Raw genomic sequence first — 21722 nt, forward strand, 5'->3', positions numbered from 1 at the left:
TGATGTTGTGGTGACAGTTTAAAACTCATTCTCTAAATCTCAACAGACTTTATAGCTAGCAGAGGGCCAATATAAAGTTTAATAGCATTAAAACACATAAATCATCTTTCAAAGATGCTACTAGTAGCTCCTATATTAAATGTAGAGAATCGTCTGCATTATAAATAATTTATCAAACACTGTTTCAGATTAGCCCTCCATGCTGAGTTATTTATTTTAGTCTTTACTGTCCTATTCCTAAGGTACACTTTGAAAGACCCATTATTGGTCAGTTTAATGAACTTGGGGGTCTGTTTCGTCCCCTCATGCACCATGGTGCATCTGTGGTGACCGTTACATGGTTGATGTGGACCTCTTTGTGCCTTTTGGAAGTGCTGCACATTTGTCATGCAGTGGTAAATGGCTCTGCACATTGGAGCCCTGGGACACATTCTGTGATGTAGTGATAGAGCCAAACAGATAGCTCTATAAAGTGCTGCTTGTCACAGCTGACTTGTGTTACAGTACATCACTCTTATTGTAATCTCATTTAAGAAAGAGTGCAGACCCAGGGGAAGGATATTCCCAGGTAGCTTGAACTTTAGAGCTATAAACTAGCAAATGTGCTTGTTCTATACTGTGAACTTTTAGTCTTTTTATTTTTTTTTTTTCCTTTCAGTCCTCGGTTCTTAGAGCATTTCTTTTTCAGGTACAAGTTTGTCAAGTACTTTTTAACATGGTTTCTTTTAGGTTTATCCCTTTTTAACTTGGTAGCTATTTCATTTTTTTTTTTTAAATGAGTGCAGTGTGAAAAGAAAATTGTGCAGCAAAATTGTCAGCTAGTACAAAGATGTACAAAATTAGCCTACTCAAGGTTTGATCCTGGTGAATCTTTTCTTGTCTTTTGCAATGATGAAGTCTGATGCAAAAGCTTCACTTGTTCAGAACATGCAAGCAATATGAGAGACTTACAGACACTTTTGCGGCACATTGCGCAAAGGAGAACTTGGCCAGTGTCATATTCAGCTCCATGAGTATGATAAGAGATCCTGCCAATAATGAGGTGTTGGGGTGAGGGTCACAGGAGAAGGTGAATTGTGTGCAGAGCATCCTCCATAGCTCGACTAGTGAATGCCGAGATTGTTTTACAGCAGCCGGCTTTATTCTGAAATATCATTCCTCTTACAACAGAGATTTTTAATCTTTTAATATACTTGGGTTGGCTCCCTTAATCACCTCAGTTTCACAGTCCCTTCCATAAATAGTGATGAATTTTGGGCTATCACAGTAATGTAGTCAGAGACAAAAAAACTGATTGCACTGGTGGTTTGGAAACAGCAATTTTTCATGGGTGTAATCACACAAATTTTCTCAGTGCTTTCCTCTGGGTTGTCTTCCTTCCCATATAGGAGATTGGAGAGTCTTGCTTAAACTAACTAGACATATTCCTCCTTGGCCATTGCATTAGATGCACAAAGCACAGCGTTAAGACCATGTGAGTCACTGTTAGCCGACTTTTTTTTTTTTTTTCCGATTTCCAAACAGCGATCCATGCTCAAAAGGCTTCCCATGCAAATGAGTTGAGTCAGATATCTGCCCTAATCCCACCCCACCAGTCATTGCAAAAAGGACTTTGCAGTGAATGCTGAACAGCTGAGCTGCAGGAGAAGCCCCGAGGCAGCCTCATGCCACTCAGCTGTTTGGAGCAGGAAGGCACTTTTTATTTTATTTTTTTTGCACACATGCACATCTGTCCCCATAAAAGAAAGGGAAGCTGCCCCCCCAAAAAAATGGACGGTCCTTGCCCCTCCCCAACAACCCCCGGGCGACAACCTCAGTACCAAAAAATCGGCAGAAGGGATGCCCACTCCCTCCTGCCACCGAACTGACACCCTCTACCCCGAACTGACACCTCTCCTTCCTCATGCCCCTTCCTAAAAAAAAAAGCAGCAAGAGGGTTGCCCATTTCCTCCTGACACCGGATGCCCCTCTGAACCTCCCCCAAACCTGTTGATGCAGAAGACAGCAGGAGGGATGCACAGTCCCTCCTGCTCACAGGCCCGCCATTCCAAATGGCAGGCCTTCCTGGTACATTCTGGGATACACGGTGCTGATTGACTGAAATGCCTAAGGCCCTGATTGACTCAAATGCCTAAGGCCCCTCCCATAGGATACAGAGGAAAGAGCCTAAAGCCCTGATTAGCTCAGATGCCTAAGGCCCCTTGCTTTTTCTGTCGATTTTGGCTGGCACAAGGGAGGGGTTTGCAACAGGAGGGAGTGGGCATCCCTTCTGTCAGCTTTTGACCCGATTCTGGCATGCAAGTTTAGGGCATCGATCGGATGCCTGGTTTTAATAATAATGACTTCATTTGCATGCCAGAATTGGAGAATGTAGGACTGCATGGAAAACCATGTGAGCCTTTAGAGCATCAGGTCGCTAAACCAGTCAAACCGATTTAGCGACTATCGTTAGACGATCGGAGGCTTTAGTGCATCTAGCCCTTGGTGTTTATGGGGCCATTCCATTGGCATTTATCAGAGACTTTGTATTTGATGTTTCACAGGGTACTAGACTTTTAAACTTGCTTTTCCTAGTCTTTCTGCCAACAAGGTAATAGAAAGTAGTAATGTAGGATTTTTTTCTAGATTTGTGTAATGCTCGCATTATTTTATATATTTTGGGTGTTTGAAGGCGTATGCATCCAGATTATTTTTAAGTACTCTGTGCTCACCATTTCTCTCCTTACCTCTGTTTTTCCCATCCCTATTTCCAAAATCTGGTCCTTTTAAAGATTGCCGCACTGCTTTCTCCCAGCAAATCTTCCTGTGATCCTCTCCTCCCTCTCTCGGGGGTTTATCTCTCTTTCTCTCCTCACCTTCAGTGGCTGAGTTGTTTTTTTTCTCTCACTCTTTCTCTCTCTCTCTTTGGTAGGGTATCTTTCTCTCTCTTCCCACCCCCACTCTCAGTGTTTGGGTGTATCTCTCTCTCTCTCTCTTCACTAACGATTAATGTAGACCACAACCAGACAGCCTCTTGTGATCTCTTCAGTTCCTGCTACATTGATACTGGAACAGCTGATATAACTTCCTGTTCTGGTGTAGCAGGGACTGAAGAAGACCCCAAGAGGCTTGAGCTGGCAAGCTTACTGGCAGTGCTCTACTTTAATCACTAGCACTGACAGCAGGCTATAAAAGGTTAGAGGGAGGTATATAGTAGTAGACCATGGTGGGCAGCGGCAGGTGGCTGTATCCTGCTATACCAAAATAGCTAATGTAACTTCCTGTTCCAGTGTAGCAGGGAATGAAGAGGCCAAAAGAGACTGGAACCAGTGAGCCTGCCAGCAGTGCAGTATGTATTTGGATTTTCAAAAGATACTTCATTAAAGACTTCTGAGGAAATTAGGCATGGGATAGTCATGAGCATGTTGGCATAATGCCCTATTATGGATTAAGAACTGGTTTAAAGACAGAAAACAGAAAGTAGGTTTAAATGGTCAATATTCTCAATGGAGAAGACTAAATAGTGGGTAGAGAATGACACCCGTCCCCGCGGATATCCGCGGGAAACCATCTTCATGTCATTCTTTAAGGAGAGAGGGAAGAATCAGAGTATGAATGGCCACAACCACTGACCCGCAAGCTTTGCTTTGAATAATGCTGGTGTAGAAAGACAGAGGATGAAATAGACACTAGAAAATGACATGGGTTTATTTCCCACGGTTATCCGCGGGGATGGGAACGGTGATGAATTTTGTCACCGTGTCATTCTCTAATAGTGGGGTTCCCCAGGGGTCTGTGCTGCAACTGCTGTTTTTTAACATATTTATCAATGATCTAGAGATGGGAATAACTTGTGAGATAATTAAATTTGATGATGACACAAAGTTATTCAAAGTTGTTAAATCACAAGAGGATTGTGAAAAATTGCAAGAGGACCTTGGGAGACTGGGCATCAAAATGGCAGATGACGTTTAATGTGAGCAAGTGTAAAGTGATGCGTGTGGAAAAGAGGAACCCGATCTATAGCTACGTGATGATGAGTTATATATTAGGAGTCGCTGCCCCCAGAAAAGGATCTGGGTGTCGTCATGGAGGATATGGTGAAACCCTCAGCTCAATGTGCAACAGCTTAAGAAAGCAAATAATTCCTAACATTCTATCAGGAAAGGAATTGAAAACAAATATGAAAATGTTATAATGATCTTTCTCTCTGGTATGGCCACACTTCGAATACTATGTTCAATTCTGGTTGTCATATCTCAAAGAAGATATAGCGGAGTCAGAAAAGGTATAGAGAAGTGCGACGAAAATAATAAAAGGAAAGGCTAAAGTGGTTAGGGCTCTTCAGCTTGGAGAAGAGACAGCTCAGGGCTGATATGCTAAAGGTCTATAAAATAATGAGTGGAGTGGAAAGGGTAGATGTGAATCGTTTGTTTACTCTTTACAAAAATACTAAGACTAGGGGGCATGCAATGAAGCCATTAAGTAGTAGATTTAAAACAAACTGGAGAAAATATTTCATCACACAACGTGAAGTTAAACTCTGGAATTCATTGCTGGAGAAAGTGGTGAAATCAGTTAGTGGGGTTTTAAAAAGGTTTGGATAATTTCCTAAAAGAGAAGTCCATAGGCCATTATTGAGATGGCTTGGGGAACTCCACTCCTTATTCCTAGGATAAGCAGCATAAAATCTGTTGTACTACTTCGGATCTAGCTAGGTACTTGGGACCTGGATTGGCCACTGTTAGAAACAGGAATACTGGGCTTGATGAACCTTCGGTCTGTCCCAGTATGGCAAGTCTTATGTTCTGCTTTAATCGCTTTATCCAAACGACACTCAATTTTTATATATAAATGTTCTTGTGAGGATCCCCAATCAAACTCTCACCAAGATATATACCAAGCTCAGTATACTGTATATCTCAAACTCCTCACCTCCAATATATAATCCCCAGCTCCTCAGAAGTACCACCTGGGCTCAAAGGTTTTCACTGCCCTAGGCTTTATGTACTACCTCCTCACTGGAGCCGCTATCAATTTTTACTAACAAACTTTACTTTTTAAATTTTAAATGTAGGGAGGGAGGGAGGTAATTGGGAAGAAAAACAGAATTTTGCTGAGCAGAAATGGATTTATTATTTAAATACAGTTTTACCAAACAGATGGAATCTGAATGAGACACTTTGATTTGAGGGGTTGAAGTTGGGAGGTTGTCCTTTGATTCGTTATAAATGGAGAGTGCTTAAAAAACTAGTTCACTAGAACTCTTTTCAAAGCAATGGTAGTTTTAACCTAGCCCCTTTGCAGCCTCCCGGACCCGTATTGCTGAAGTAGATAGTGCTGATGTAAGCGTCAGTTGATCGTTCCCGGTGGGTGTGTATAATGGAGAGGAAGAAGCCGCGGTTATTTTGAATCAACATTCAGTGATACGATATGTCGGTGTAAAGCTTTCGAAGGTAAGAAAGAGATGTTTTTAGTAAAACCTATATATTTCTTAACACAACTAGCATGAGGAGTGAGTTAATAGATGGATATTAGTACAGTGGTACCTTGGTTTACGAGCATAATTTGTTCCAGAAGCATGCTCGTAAACCAAAACACTTGTATATCAAAGCAACTTTTCCCATAAGAGTTAGTGTAAACTAGAACAATTCGTTCCACATGCCCAAAAACTTAATTACCATTAGCAACGCCTCCACCGCTACCTCTGCCACAGACCTATCCATGCGGCTCCTCCAGTTCTCCTCCTCTGCTGCTCGTCTTGCAAAACACTCGCAAACCGCGTTACTCGTAAACCAAGGTTTGACTGTATATTAAATGTTTTAGAAATAAACTAAACAGTTCTGTTTTTAAATAGAGATGATAAGCCTTGAAAAAACATGTTGGCTCCTATTTCCCTGATAAGAAGACCACAATTAAAAGTTAAGTACCCTTGAAATATGCTAAAAGGGTTGTTAAATAAAAATTTTAAAGGAAAGTTTGTTAGTAAAAATTGATAGCGGGCTCCAGTGAGGAGGTAGTACATAAAGCCTAGTAGGGCAGTGAAAACTTTTGAGCCCAGTTGGTACTTCTTTGGAGCTGGGGATTATATATTGGAGGTGAGGAATTTGAGATATATACTGAGCTTGGTATATATCTTGGTGAAAGTCTGCTTTAATCGCTAGCACTGCCAGCAAACTTTGGGCTAGATTCACTAAGCAAACCGATCGTGTACCAATCGTTTTGCAAATCCCGAACAAATTCACTAACCTCGTGGCCAATCAGATTCCAATCTACGCATGCAAATGAGGAAAGCAGGAAGGATGCGATTCACTAAATTTTTTCAGCAACACCGACTGGACTGGCCAATCCAAAAAGAAGCGACTGGTGGGGACCAGTTGCTCACGACCTTTCCTGCTCTGCTGACTGCTCCTGCCTTGCCGCCCTGCTCTCTGCCCTGAATCTCCACCCTACTCTCACCCCGCAGCCCTGAAATCCAAACTTCTCCCTGCTCTCTGCCACCCAGACTGATCTCTACTGCTCGACTCTGGATCTCTGCCGCCTTCCCTGCAGTGCGAGCCTGTGGGTTTAAAGCAGGGCTACACTACGGCGTGCCCCACTTTAAACCCACGCGCTCACAATGCAGGGAAGGCAGCAGAGAGCAGGAGAGTCGGGCGGCATGGACTTCTATTTCAAAAATCCTTCCTGCTCTGCTCACGGGCACCCCACCCTCACCCCATCGCACGCTCAGGCAGCTCTGGTAAGCATGCACAGACCATCTACAGGAAAGTAGATGGTCTATCCCTGTATTACCTAGCGATCCATGTCGTTGGATGGAGGCGTGCCTCCGATCACCCCCATTTGCATGAAGATAGATGATGAATCGGTCGGCCTGCCTCCAATCGCCCACGGATCAGACACGGATCTCCAGGTTAGTGAATCTAGCCCTATAAAAGGTAAGTTAGAGGGAGGGAGGGGGGATTATTGTGGATTGTGGTGGCAGCAGGTGGTGGGGCAGAGCTGAGGAGACAAAGGAGTGTTAACATGTATTAAATGTTTGTGTGTTAATTGTTATTAATGCATTAAATATGCAGCCCTAGTATGTATGTACAGTCTGTGCACCTAGCCCCACCATTGTGTATCCTGGGATACTCTGGGTTGGGTCAGTCTGCTAGATAAATTTCTTTATATGGCAAACTAATTCCTCCCAGTGCATCCCAGTGCACTGGATAGGGTCAGATACTACCATTTTTCAAGATGGCAGTACCAGAGGCAGGAAAGATTGGGCATCAGTACAGACTAAGGAAGGGAAAGTTTTTGTTGAAGTTGGGTTGGAAGCGTTCAGGGTGCTGGTGTACAAAGCTGTTGGGGCAGGGGTCTCAGATCAGGCTACACTGCCATGGATGTGGTGAAAAAATTATTAAAGTAATTGCACATGAAAAGTCCCTGATTCCTTTTCTGCAGTACTACAGAATATATGCATTCATTTTAATGCAATGTGTTGTCATGTATTCACAGCAGTTTAACCTCCTGTGCTTCAGTCCCTTCCTGCATTGCTAAATGCATACATCTCACATTCAACCAGTGGTGGCTTTCTCCATTGGGGCTCTATTACGAGATAATGGCCAAAATTAATGTACAGTAATTGTAAAACTTCTGTTAGGCATTCCTAGCATTTTGCCAAGCAAAAGAAAGTTGTTGCTCTGCATATCGGCATCACACCTTATCCCATCCAGTTTAGCTATATCTATTGAGACATTAACCGCTCTGTATTATGTCACGTAAACAGTTAATGTGCAGTTTCTCCTCGTTCATACCCCCTTCTGCATTTACATTTTGTTAACTTGTTAGTATGCAGTAATTCCTGCATTCAATAGCTTTGAAAATAGACCCTTTTATTTGTAATACTTTATTAAGGGGTCCTTTTCACTAAACTCTACTAAGAGGACCAGAGGACATAATTTGAGGTTGAGGGGTGGTAGACTCAAAGAGCAATGTAAGGAAATTCTACTTTACGGAGAGGGTGGTGAATGCTTGGAATGCGCTCCCGAGAGAGGTGGTGGAGAGGAAAACGGTGACAAGAGTTCAAAACAACGTGGGATGAACACAGGGGATCTAGAATCAGAAAATAATAGTAAATATTGAAGAACTAAGGCCTATACTGGGCAGACTTGCACGGTCTGTGTCTGTATATGGCCTTTTGGGGGAGGATGGGCTGGGGAGGGCCTCAATGACTGGGAGGGTGTAGATGGGCTGGAGTAAGCTTTGACGGAGATTTCAATAGTTGAAACCTAAGCACAGTACTGGGCAGATCTTTGGATTCTTGCCCAGAAATAGCTAAGAAGAAGAAATAAAATTTAAATTGAATCAGGATGGCCAGATTGGATGGACCATTAGGGTCTTTATCTGCCGTCATCTACTATGTTACTAAATGGGCAGAGCAGGCCTTTCCTGCACAGCTGTTACAAAGGACTTCTTTAAGATTTGTTTCACTAGAGGCTGCACACTAATGCTAACATTAAAAAAAAATTACGATGGGAGCACACCTGCTATGTAGTTGGTGGTAAGGGCTCATGTGTTTCAGTAACGTGTACATGCTAGCTGATTTGTATATCCACACCCCTTCCTAACAAAAACAAAAAACTTGAGCATTTAGTGTTAACAGATTGCAAAACTAACACAGCACACTTGAGTGTGTCCTGTTAGCCCATTTTTGCTGCATTAGGCATGTGTTGGCGCCTAATATAGTTTAGTAAAAGTTTTCTAAATGCATTCAGCTGACTGACCTCCCTCCCCCCCCCCCCACACACATATAGGCTCCTATATATTTAAAAAAAGCAACCATTGTCGCAGTTTACATTGTCGTTTAATACCAGCCTGGTTGGGTTTTCAGGATCTCCCAAAGGAGTATGCTTGAGATTTGTTTGTATGCACTGCCCCTATTGTATGCAAACAAATCTCATAGATATTTATTAGGAAAATCCTGACTGGAGTCTCCTCCCCATGCATCACATGATGACTAGGAAGGGAAAGGCCTGCCATTTTGGAGCGGCGGACCTACGAGCAAGACGGACTGTGCTTCCGTCTTTCATCATCTCTAAAAAGGTACCAGAGGTGGGGGGGGGGAGGCAGGAAGGAGTGGGCATCACTCCTGCCTTTTTTTGGGGGGAGGGGGAATTTAAAGGGTAGAGGATGTTTAGGGGATGCCTGGCGCAGGGGTGGGCCTTTGGCAGAAGGGAGTGGGCATCCCTCCTGCCGAACCACTGCCATGGGGCGGGGAGTCGCATTGGCAGGAGGGAGTGGGCATCCCTCCTGTTGATTTTCTTTTGCAGTGGGGGGGTTGCCATGCCGTTTTCACTGGCGTGGGGGGGGGGGCGCAGTTTGCAGTGCATTCATTGGGGAGGAAGGGCTGTCATTGGCGTGGGGGGTGCTTATTTTTTTCTAATGGGACAGATTATTCCCATTTTAAAAAAAAAATGTTAGTCTTGAGCAGTTGCTTTTATGGATCTTTTTTGGTCTTGAACAGTTGCTTTGTTGGATTGCTAAAAGTGATTACTTTCCTTTAGTGCATTGGGAAGCCATGTTCGAGTATCAATTGCTATACCAGTTTACATGGCATTTTAATATTAATTCACTTATTTGCATGGTCAGATTGGGGAATGAGCGATCGTGTAAAAACCAGGTGGTGAGCCGTTTTCTGCATTGGGTCGGCAAATGCGATTGTCGCTAAAGCTGTTAAAAAAGGTTTAGCGACGATCGCTGGCTTTAGTGCATCTGGGCCTGGGTTGCAGCCTTTGAGGGTAGGGGTTGCCTACCCATGATCATCTGATTTTAGTTAGGGTCAAATTAAAATGGAGATAATGATGATTAAGGTAATTGCAGAGGAGTAGCTCAAGTGATTAGAAAACAATAAGTTCAATTTTCAATAACCATAGTATACTGCTAGATATAGATTGGAAATTTATATGCAGCCTTTATAAAGAATATGGTAATCTCTATATGTCTCTGAAACTTTTAGATTGTATGCCTATTGTGCTATACATGTACTATGATGCATGAAAAAAATGCATTCTTTGTTTTCTAAATGCCATTAGGTGGAACTAATTGTTTTGTAATGGAAATTTTGTTTAATTCTTTCTTAGACTTGCTAATTCTCTAGATAAGTCTCATTAATACTATCAAATATATAAGCAGTAAGATGTTTTATGTGAGTTGCAATATTTCAGAGTTGAATATAGCTGCCTTTAACGTTTTTTTGCAAGTGAAATTGTCCCATTGAAGGAGTCAGGAGTTACCTTCAAAATGGATATGAATCGGTATTCTTTTTTACATTTAGTCTTTTTGAAGGTATTATAGTTATTTTGAAACATCAGTCATTGTGGTGTTTGGCCTGTAGAGGGAGCTGCTGTAGTTAGGATGATCTTTATCCTCAAAGTACAAAAGCTAATGGTATCGCAAAACACTACAGCCTGTCACTTTCTGCTACAGAAAATGTATCCTAATGGTAGGTGTAATCCTTTATCACTTATTTCAGAAAGATAGTTTTTTCACTTTTAGTTATATAGGTCAAAACATTTATACCAGTGTGATAGTATTTGTTGAATAGTGTACACGAGTAAGGGATTTTTATTTTTATTTTTTTTAATAAGTAGTATATTTTATAAATTGGTTAGTAGTAAATTCTGGCTAAAGATTTGTGGTTCCTAGCTAAGCAAGGCACACTGTGCTATATACACTTGATTCTCCACTTGCCCCAATTTTGACTCTGTGGCCAAAAATTAGCTAGCAATATCAAATAGGTTAGTAATAGTATGTAGAGAGAGAGAGAGAGATAATATATATAGATATATATAAGTTCTTAATAAAGCTCGATCTGAAACACAGTTTTTTTTTCCCTTTATAGGAAGAAGATGCCAAAGCTCTAGTGAGAGAAGCAATTGCATCAGGCATATTTAACGACCTTGGTTCTGGAAGCAACGTTGATCTGTGTGTTATAACCAAGAACAAGTTGGATTATCTGCGACCACATGATATTGCTAACAAAAAAGGAGTCAGGTGCGTCCTTCCCCATCTTAAACATACTGTACCGTCTGTTCCCATAAACTGACCATGTTATGTCAGTAAGCTCTAAGGGATTGCTTTGCCACGTAAAACCAGAATTAACAATGCAAATACAGTAAAACCTTGGTTTGTGAGCATAAGTCGTTCCGGAAGCATGCTTGTAATCCAAAGCACTTGTATATCAAAGCAAATTTCCCCTTAGGAAATAATGGAAACTCAGATGATTCGTTCCACAGCCCAAAAACTTTAATACAAAGCACTGTATGCTGTTAGCGCTTGAGCTATGGGCAAATTGGGTGTGACACTTCTATTACGTTCAGCCGCACTCAGCGTAAGGTGCACGTATGTAGTGCATGTTTGAACTGTGGGTAAATTGGGCATGATACTTTTATTACATTCAGCCGCGCTTGGCATAAGATGTGCGCGCTTCAGCTGTGGGTTCTGATGACATGACGCACGATATGTGCTTGTACTGCAAGACAATGCTCGTTTATTGAGTTAAAATTTAATAAAATGTTTTGCTCGTCTTGCAAAATACTGGCAAACCACATTAAGGTTTGACTGTACTATTCTCCATAAAAAGAAAAAATAGGCCAGTAAAACAGACATTAATACATTTTATACTGACAACAACTTGGAAGCTATTCCCACCTTTGCAGATAAGATAAAGCAGTAAATTGAGAGAGGTCTTTTGCAGTTGCTCTGCAGAAGAACCAGGGAGCAGCTCCTCTAAAGCACTGCAGCTTGTGCCTGCCACAAGCGCTTCGTCCGCTCAGGCGCAAGGTCTCCTCTCGACCATTTGTGACGCACGACTGCGCCACCCGCTAAACCGCGCCAAACGGTGGTCGGCGGTGACACTCGCACTCCTTCCACACAACAGTCGCCCGGCCCCCTGTGGGGCTGATTGCAGGAGAAGAGCGCAGGGAGCAGCTCCCCTAAAGCACTGCAGCTTCCGCCTGACAAAGCGGACGGAGGTTGGCAGTGATGCTCGTACTCCTTCCACACAGTCAGCGGGCCATAGTTTACCCATGTCTGCATTAAACCATGGATAGATGCTGACAAATAAGGAATTTTTGGGTCACCTGCTCTTCCAATTTCTGCCAGTATCAGAATTTGACTTAGCTTTGAGTTTTATGGTACTTTTATGAGCTGTGACCCATCCTGCATTTTTTGTTAACTCTAGCCTTTACAAATAGTGAAAAACTGTAAACTTTTAGAATCGAACAGAGAATAATTTGATTGATTTTTTTTTTGTAAATAAATTTTTATTTTTAAATTCTTACATCAAGTGAAATACATGTATTACATTCAATTATAATAAACACTTGAAATTATTAATAAATGTTCTTACATTGTAAATTAAAATATTTCTTTATCAGAATTATATAACAGAATATTATTGCAAAAGTTTTCCCTCCCTACCCCCCTATATGCTCTGTACATGTGTTATGATATCTGATCTGTAGAAAAATTAGTCAATGGTCCCCATATTTTATTGAATTTTTGAATATATCCTTGTTGTAATGCCAATACTTTTTCCATTTTATATATATTACAAATTGAATTCCACCAGAAAGTGTAATTTAATTTAGTGTAATCTTTCCAGTTCTGAGTAATTTGCTGAATGGCGACCCCTGTTAATATTAATAAAAGTTTATTATTGTTAGCTGATATCGGACTCTGTTTTCTCATTGCTGTTCCAAATAATATTGTATCATATGAGAGTCCAACATGATTTTCTAATAAATTATTAATTTGGGGCCAAATTAATTTCCAAAAGGAATTAATACAGGGACAAAAGAAAAGTAAATGATCCAATGTCCCCACTTCTATCTTACAATGCCAGCATCTATTAGATTTATTACTATCTATTTTTTGTAATCTCGTAGGGGTCCATAAAACTCTATGTAATAAAAACAACCATGTTTGACTCATAGATGCTGACCTTGTAGTATGTATTCTCCAGGACCAAAATTTTTGCCATTGAGATGGAGAAATTATCTGTCCTATCTCAATACTCCAAATGTCCCTAAGTCCTGTTCTCTTTTTTTTGTTTAAAAAGCCATATATAATCTTATACCATTTAGCGGCTTGGTGTCCTTGAAAATCCGTTTGAAAACATAGGATTTGCAAACTATACTGAGTGTTAAGATTCTTGCATTCAGGGAACCCTTCCTGAATAGCCTGCTTCAATTGCATCCATTTAAAATATTGTGTCTTGTCTAATCCAAATTTTTGTTGCAATTGTGAAAAACTAAGCAGTGATCCATTTACTATTACATCTTTTAAAGATCGTATACCTGCTATTATCCATTGTTTCCATATTATTTTAAATCCACCAATTTTGATCCTGGAGTTTACCCAAATAGATTGATTTAAAGATTTAGCCAATGGATCTGGTGATAAATTGCTTATAAATCTTAGTGTTTTCCATGTATCTATTAGAATTCTGTTGTCTTTATATCTCCTAGGCATTGTTATACTAATTAAATGTTCTGGATGTAAAGGGAACATGAGCCGCCATTCTAAATATAACCAGTCAGGTACATTTTCCATGAGATCTGGGAGGATCCAATACATACCCTGTCTTAAAATATAGGATTGGTGGTACCTATAGAAATTTGGAAAATTTACCCCTCCCTCTTTAATTGTTTTTTGTAATGATATTAAAGCGATTCTGGGTCTTTTCCCAAACCAAACAAATTTTGTAAGTATACTATTTAACTTTTTGTAAAATGACCCCTGAAAAAATATTGGGATCATACTCATTTGATAACAAATCACAGGTAAAATCATCATTTTAATTGTTTGGACTCTTCCCCACCAAGAAAGATGTAAAGGATTCCATTGCTCACACATTTCTGTTATTTTTTTTAATAAAATTTTTTCATTTTCTTTTACTGTGTCCTCAATTGTATTTTTTATAATAATTCCTAAATATTTTAGTCCTTCTTTCCATTTAAATGAATATGAGTCAAATAATCCCTTATTACAATGAATATTAATTGGGAGAACTTCAGATTTTTCCCAATTGATTTTATATCCAGAAAATTTTCCAAACTTTTCTATTAAGTTAAGTAGACATGGAATGGTGTCTTCTGGTTCTCTTAAATATAGTAAAATATCATCTGCATACGCAGATAATTTAAATTCCCAATTAGAAAATGTATTCCCCTTATTCCCTTAGTTTGATTTATTGCAATTAATAAGGGTTCCAGAATGATATCAAAAAGTAAGGGAGATAAAGGACAACCCTGTCTAACTCCCCTTAGCAAGTTAAATTTATCAGATAAGTTATTGTTTATATTTAATCTTGCTCTAGGGGAGCTATACAGCGTTTGAATCATTTTAATAAAACCAGGTCCTATACCAAACCATTCTAAAGTTTGATACATAAACTTCCATTCCACTCTATCAAATGCTTTTTCTGCATCTAATGATATTAGAAAAGCTGGATCATTCAAATTTTTTGCTAAATTTAAAGAATGAAATGCTAATCTAGTATTATGTGAAGAATGTCTTTTAGCAACAAATCCTGTTTGATGTACATCGATGATAAAAGGAAGAGCTTTTGCTAATCTTATAGCTAGTACTTTAGCAATCAATTTAGCGTCTACATTTAATAAAGATATAGGCCTGTAGTTTGTTATCAATGTCGGATCCCTGTTTGGTTTTGGCAAGACAATTATAACAGAATCAGCCATAGTTCCTGATATATTTCCATTGTTTATTTGATATTGATATAAATTTAATAGATAAGGTAATAAAGTATTTTGAAATGTTTTATAATATTCAACAGTATATCCATCTCCACCTGGAGCGGATCCAACTCTAAGAGCTTTCAATGCTGATTCTATTTCTTTTAAAGATATATGTTCTTCTAAGCTTCCTTTTATATGATTCGGAATATTTGGTCCAATAAATGATTTTAAAAACTCTATACCATCTTGTTCTTTATTTTCATAAGTATCAGAAGTATATAAATCCTTATAAAAATCAAGAAATTGTTTTATAATATTTTCAATGCTATTGTGTGTATTGCCCCGCTTATCCTTAATTGCAATAATCTTAGATTTTCTTTTTTTTGCTTTGATAAAATTCGCTAACAATCTCCCAGCTTTATTTGAATTTCCATAATACTGCACCTGCCGACAGAACATATCTTTCCTTACAAATTGAGAAGAAATCTCATTATATTTAACTTTTGTTTTTAATAATTTCTGCAATGTATCATGTTCCCATTTTACAATTAATTTTTGTTCTAACAATTTAATTTATTGTTCCAATTCTATAAGTTGTTTTTTCATATATGCAGAGTATGATATAATATTTCCTCTCATTGTTGCTTTATAAGCGTCCCATAAAATTTCAATATTTATGTTATCCGAATTATTGATTTGAAAAAATTCATGCATTTTTTCTTTAATATTTTCTATAAATTTCATGTCTGCAAGCAAAGTATTATCAAATCTCCAAATTGGTTTAGAATAAACTGATATATTGTTCTGCAGATCAATCCACACACCAGCTTGATCTGAAATGATAATAGGATCAATAATTGCTTTCATCACTTTTTGTGCTATATTATTAGAAACAAATATATAATCAATTCTTGAAAAGGATTTATGGACCTGAGAACAAAAAGAATATTCCTGATCATTAAAATGAAGGATACACCATATATCTATTAAATCACAAGATTGTATCAAATTGTCTAATCCTAATGATTTCATAATTTTACTTGGTTTTTTATCCAAAATAGGATCCATTACAGCATTGAAATCTCCAGCTACTACTAAATTAGAAGCAGCCAGTGGTAGTAATATCTGCTGAATATTTTTGAAAAACTCCATTTGATTTGAATTAGGAGCATATAAATTGAATAAATCCAGGGTTGTATTTCTCAGATCCATTTTAATATGTACCCATCTTCCTAGTGAATCAAATTTTATTAACTTAAAATCTGCTATACATTTTTTATTTATGAGAATAGCTACTCCTGCTTTTTTTCCAATAGCCGGTGCAAAAAAACATTTGGACACCCAACCCCCTATTAGTTTATTAAATTCAATACCTGACAAGTGCGTCTCTTGTATGAAATAAATATCAGCGTTTTGCTTATGAAGAAAATCTAGTATTTTCTTTCGTTTGATTGGATGGTTAAGACCATTGACATTAAGAGAATAAATTTTAAGAGCCATCTAATTTAATAAGTAATATTTGAAGTAGAAATCTATAATAAGTTTTGATCAGACATCCACACGTTTAATATTTATTCCTTTATTTATTATTAAACCCTTACTTTTATGATTTTCTTTAATTAATTTCATCCCCCTTTTCCTACCCCTCTCCCCTCCCTCCCCATTTAGCAAAAGTAGTGCATACTTGGCCTCACGCATATCAAGATCAGCCATAACACACTCCAAGAAGACCATATAGCTTTCCAAATTCAATTTAAGTCACTAAATATTAAAATAATATTAAAATGTAAATAATTCATATATTATATATCTATGAATTAAGTCAGTTTCATATACATTTCTTAGGATATTTTAAAATTCTATATTCAATACCATTAAATCATTAATATCTTTTTTTTTTTTTTTATTATTGATATATTTATATCTCCTCTTTTCTGTTAAATTTAGATTGAACATTTTAAAAAAACAAATAAATAAATATAGTATTTATCTTTAATTGTAGCCTAAAAAGCTTTTTTTTTTTTCCCCCATCTTATATTTTATCATAGTAATATCATTAATATGGGAACATAATGATATAGGAACAATAGTTTCATAAGTAAAGAATCTCCTCCCCCAGGAGAGATCACCACTAAAATCACACACCAGTCAAATACATCGTTTTTTCACTTATTTGTCTCTCTCTTCCTCTCTTCTCATTTTTATTTTCTTCTCTTTCCTTGTCTTCTTTCTTCTTCTTTTCCTAAGGAGAATGGATTGAATAGTTCTTTACGATCTTCCAATGTTCTTGTAATCCAATTTCTGATTTCTTTTTCTTCTTTTTTCTTCTTATATTTTATGTTATACGTTCGTATTGTGTTTCCGGTATGTAAAAAAATCCATTTCCTGTGTTCCTCACGCAGAGACCTTCGGGATTGTAAGTTTTTTAAGACATTTTGAAGAGAGAAGAGGAAAAACAATTCAAACAAGCATATATATATGTCCGGTGTGCGACTCCGCAGCAGTCCCCCCATAGGAAAAGAAAAACCTCATCTGAAAAACCACTTTCCTCAATTTTTTTTTTATAATACCTCTGATATTCCCATCAATCTATTCTGTCCGTAATCAAATTTCAAAACAGGCTTTTAGTTATATTATCTTTTCTATATTAAAATCATCTAAATTTTTGTTAACTTTCTTTCTTTTCATATTGTATATTATATTTATAATTATTTCCTGTTAAACTTACAAATATATAATTGCATTAAACCATTTAATATCTTCATTTGCATTATAGAATGTCTATTACATTCTAGTTCTATTGTAAGAGAGACGTTGAAAAGAATATATTTGAAGCTAATTTAAAACATTCTAAATCGTTGCATTTTGAAATATAGTAAATTTCTTCTTTAAAGTTATTTTTTCTCTATATAATTAATATATGATGATATAATATAATATATTTTCCAACAGTTCTAACTAATAAGTTAAAGACATATTATTCAAAATTAGGATGACATAGGTACTTCTTGAGTTTGAATAAATTTCTCTAGTTTCTCAGCATCATCAAATGTAAAAGTTTTATTTCCGATGGTAACCTTCATGTTTGCGGGATACATTAAACCAAACTTTGCACCCAACTCTCTTAGTTTTGGCCTCAATTCCAACAACTTTTTCCTTTTTTATCGCTGTGTTTTTAGCAAAATCAGGAACAAAGTGGATATAAGCATCTTGATATTTAAGATCTTTATTTTGCTTTGCTAGTTGAAGTATTTCTAAGACCTGTTGGTGGCGCAATAGTTTGAATATAAATGGTCTTGGTCCATGTTGATTTTCTCCTCTCTTCATAGGCACTCTATGTGCTCTTTCTACCTCTATGGGATATTTTGTTTTTATCGGAAGTAGTTTGGGTAACAGATTTTCAATAAAGACTACCGGATTTCCCTTTTCTGCTCCTTCCGGTAGTCCAATCAAACGGACATTACTTCTTCTTTCTCGATTAGAGTAATCTTCAATCTCTTTAGTAAGTATTTCTATTTTTTTTCTATCCGTTCGACTGTAACCTGCTTCTTCTTCTACAAACATCATTCTTTCTTCTAGATTATTTGACTTTAATTCCAGGAGATCCATTTTTTTGTTTAGCGTTGAAACGTCCTCCGATATATTCGTAACTTTTTTTGTTAAAACTGATAGCATTTCCTTTATTTCCTTCAGTTCTTTTATTACTTCTATATCTGTCATTTTTGAACCTGTCTCCTGTTCCGGTTTTGCTCTTTTACTGCTACCAGACAACGCAAAGTCATTCTTGTTTTGTTTTCCTGTTGCCATCCTTTTATCTTATCTTCTTTATTTAATCCAAGCTTTTTTCTTATTTTTTTTAAATTCTTTTAGACTTTTTGCAGACTTTCAAGGTCTTTTTCTTCGGAGCTCACTTAGTGGCCGACCTTTCTCATGCATGTCCAAGCACGCCCCTCAATTTGATTGATTTTTAAATTGTGTCTAGAGCAGCGCTAGGCTCTGTTATTTCTAGACTGTCCTTTTACTTTTAGGTAATGAAAACTGTAGTTTAGTAAAATTTAAACAAACAGCAAGAGGTCAATGTTAAGAAAAGAATGTATCTATACTATCTAGAATGTTGTGGAGATCAATGAGGAGAATGTTTTACATTTGTGTTGGCTAAACTTGTTTTCTGTTGCAAGACATAGGATTCTGTACTGAAGCTATTGTTCTCCTTTAGTCGCTCATATCTTTTAACTCCTCACTTTTACCATGGAGAATAGCTCCCTTTTCAGTTTTTCCTTCTGAAAGTAAACTGAGAAGGTGTGTTCTGATCTGCTCTGCTTCTTTTTATTATTTTTGGGTATTTTTGTCCGTCGTTTCTTTTTTCTGTGGGGCTTTAGTGCCTGGTGATCCCCTTCTTGGGGTTACTCGGGTGGGAAAAGGATGCAGACCAGTAAGGATGGACTGCTGCTCACAGGCTAATCTCTTGGAGAACCTGTGGATCTAGCCTGCTTTATTATCCATCAAAAGCTATGGGTCCATTCCCCTAGGAGCTTGCTCGCCTGCTGATTTATCAGAAGCTTGAGCGCAGGCTGTGGAGCCCCTGAGTAACAACCCTTTAGGTATCAGGGAGCCGGCTATGTATTATTTCCTCCCCCCCAATGATTCACGTGAATTTTCAGGGGTTAGAATCCTAACAGAGTCCTTAAGACTTCCAGTGGTGAATTTGTTTCCAGCAGTTTCTGAGACAGAAATCCTTTCCCTGCAAGCAGGCTGGTATAAGCTGACAGACAGCACCAGAGAAGCTACAGTGAATACTTCCATTATTCCCTATGGGGAAAATCGGGGGGGGGGGGGGGGAGATCAGAGAAAGGTAGGTCCAAGGGTTTATGGGGTTAGGGTTAGGTTCTCCTACCTCTAAAACTCCTTTCTTTGTGTTTCAGGAAAGCTACCATGGGCTGTTTTGGGCGCAATTTTACTAGTGGCGACCATCTTGGATTTTTATCAATCTTTTGTTCAAAAGCTTCCATCTGCCTTAAAACCTCTCATTTTGACCAGGGTTACCTGTAATGAATTCCTCAGGTCAATCTGTCCTTGTTTCATGCCCTTTTTGCACAGTTGTCGGCAGAAGAGTGGCTGTGTTCCATGTGGCATGGGAGGAAGGGGCAGGAGCTTTGGTCTCCTTAGTTTTCCAGGGTGAGAAAATCCCAAGAAGCCTGGTGAATATGGAAGAGATCTGCTCAAAAGCTGCATGTAATGAGGGTGCGAAACGCAAGTGCGTGGAGGCAGCAGAGGTCCAACAATCCCAGTTGGGTCTTTAGGACCACTTGTTCAGGGTTTTTCAGACTTTGTCAGTCTCTTGTGGAGAGCCTATTTGATGGGCCAGGGGAGCGCTGTGTTGCCTTTGAGCGTTGTCTTTTCAAGTCTGCAACTGTTTCACATGTCATTTCAGACACACTCTGTGAGTTGAAGTTTGACCCTGAACAGCCCTCCATATCCCAGTGTTTCGTTATGAGCAGTGCAAATGCATAGACTACCTTCTTTCTGGCGCATTTGGACATCATCTTGTTAGGCACTGATCAATGGGAATCCCCAGAAGGCTCCCAAAAGTTGGTATCCTATGGCTCCAGAATTCCAACAGCTGTTTTCGTAGTCAAAGGTGGATTCCATAGTAGGTCAAGTGACCAAGCATACCTCCCTTTTTATTGAGGGAGGGGTAATGCTGAAGGACACACAGGATTGCAAAGTGTACATGGTCCTTAAGATAGTTTGAATTGCTTGCTTTGAGTATCAAAGTGGATGCCTTTGTGGCTCTTGAGTGCTTGGGCCTATCATACCAGGATGTGGTACAGTCCTATGGAGCTGAAGGACGTCTGTCCCCATTTGATTATGGAAGGAGTGGATTATGTGGCAAAAGCTCTTTATAATATTATCAGAATCATAAGCAAGGTATCTGTGTAAGAACATAAGAAGTTGCCTCCGCTGAGGCAGACCAGAGGTCCATCTTGCCCAGCAGTCCGCACCCGCGGTGGCCCATCAGGCCTAATTGCCTGAACAGTGTCCCTGACTAATTTTGTAACTGCCTCTAATCCTATCCCTATAACCTACCTCTACTCCTATCTGTTTCTATCTGACGGATGCTCTGAATTAAATAGTGAGTGGGCTATTTAGCCTCCAAGGGTACTCTGAGCAGATTACAATTCAAGGGGCTGATGCTTTATGGCAAAGGTTTGGATGACCTCATGCCAGCAAGGCGGATCGCCATCCTAAATCTCTTCCAGCTAGCAGAATTTGACATTCCACTGGGGCAGCAGGGGCACTTTTTGTTCCTCTTGGAGATCCCACCATTTCTCCTCTGGTGCCTCTTCTGAGGTCATTCTAAGGGTCCAGCCAGAGATTTGGCAACTACAGATGCCAGCAATCTTCGGGGTCGCACAGCCACCAAAAAACCACAATGTTGCCAGGTTGATTGCCACACCTCCTCACATTGGCAGGAGACTGTCTGCTTTCTGGAGGGCATGGGAACAGATCTTATCAGACTGCTGGGTATTGGACATTATATGAGAGGATCACAAGATCGAGTTTTCTCGTCGTCCTCCAGATCTGTTCCTTGACTCCCCCACTGGACAGCCAGAAAAGGAGGCCAGAGTCTGAGCAACTGTACAACTCTTGGATATGCATGCCATAGAACCAGTTCCCAAAGAATAAACAGGCTCCAGCAGATACTCCTCTTACTTCATAGTGACCAAGAAAGGCACAGAAGACTTGAGGCCTCTACTGGATCTGAAGTCCATAAATGCAGCACAGAGTTCCACGCTTCTGCATGAAGATGGTTCAGTCAGTCATTGTTGTGGTGGCTCTGGAAAAATTTCTATCCTCACTGGATTTAACGGAGGCATATCTTCACATTCCCATTTTTCCGGATCACAGAAAATATGAGATTCCATGTTCTCCAGAGACACTTCTTCCAGTTTGTGGCACTGCCTTTCAGATTGGCCATGGTCCCACACACCTTTACCAAGG

At 39.0% G+C, this 21722-nt stretch overlaps 1 protein-coding gene across 1 annotated transcript in view; it reads left to right on the plus strand.

The window, feature by feature from the left end:
- PSMB7 (proteasome 20S subunit beta 7) overlaps positions 1-21722 on the plus strand; it is a 159844-nt gene that overhangs the window by 134894 nt on the left and 3228 nt on the right. Inside the window, exon 7 of the mRNA XM_033961049.1 lies at positions 10862-11013. Coding sequence (XP_033816940.1) covers positions 10862-11013 — 152 coding nt within the window. The remainder of the gene's footprint in view (positions 1-10861; positions 11014-21722) is intronic.

The sequence above is a fragment of the Geotrypetes seraphini genome, chromosome 10, assembly GCF_902459505.1.
Source record: "Geotrypetes seraphini chromosome 10, aGeoSer1.1, whole genome shotgun sequence".
Taxonomy (NCBI): Eukaryota; Metazoa; Chordata; class Amphibia; order Gymnophiona; family Dermophiidae; genus Geotrypetes; species Geotrypetes seraphini.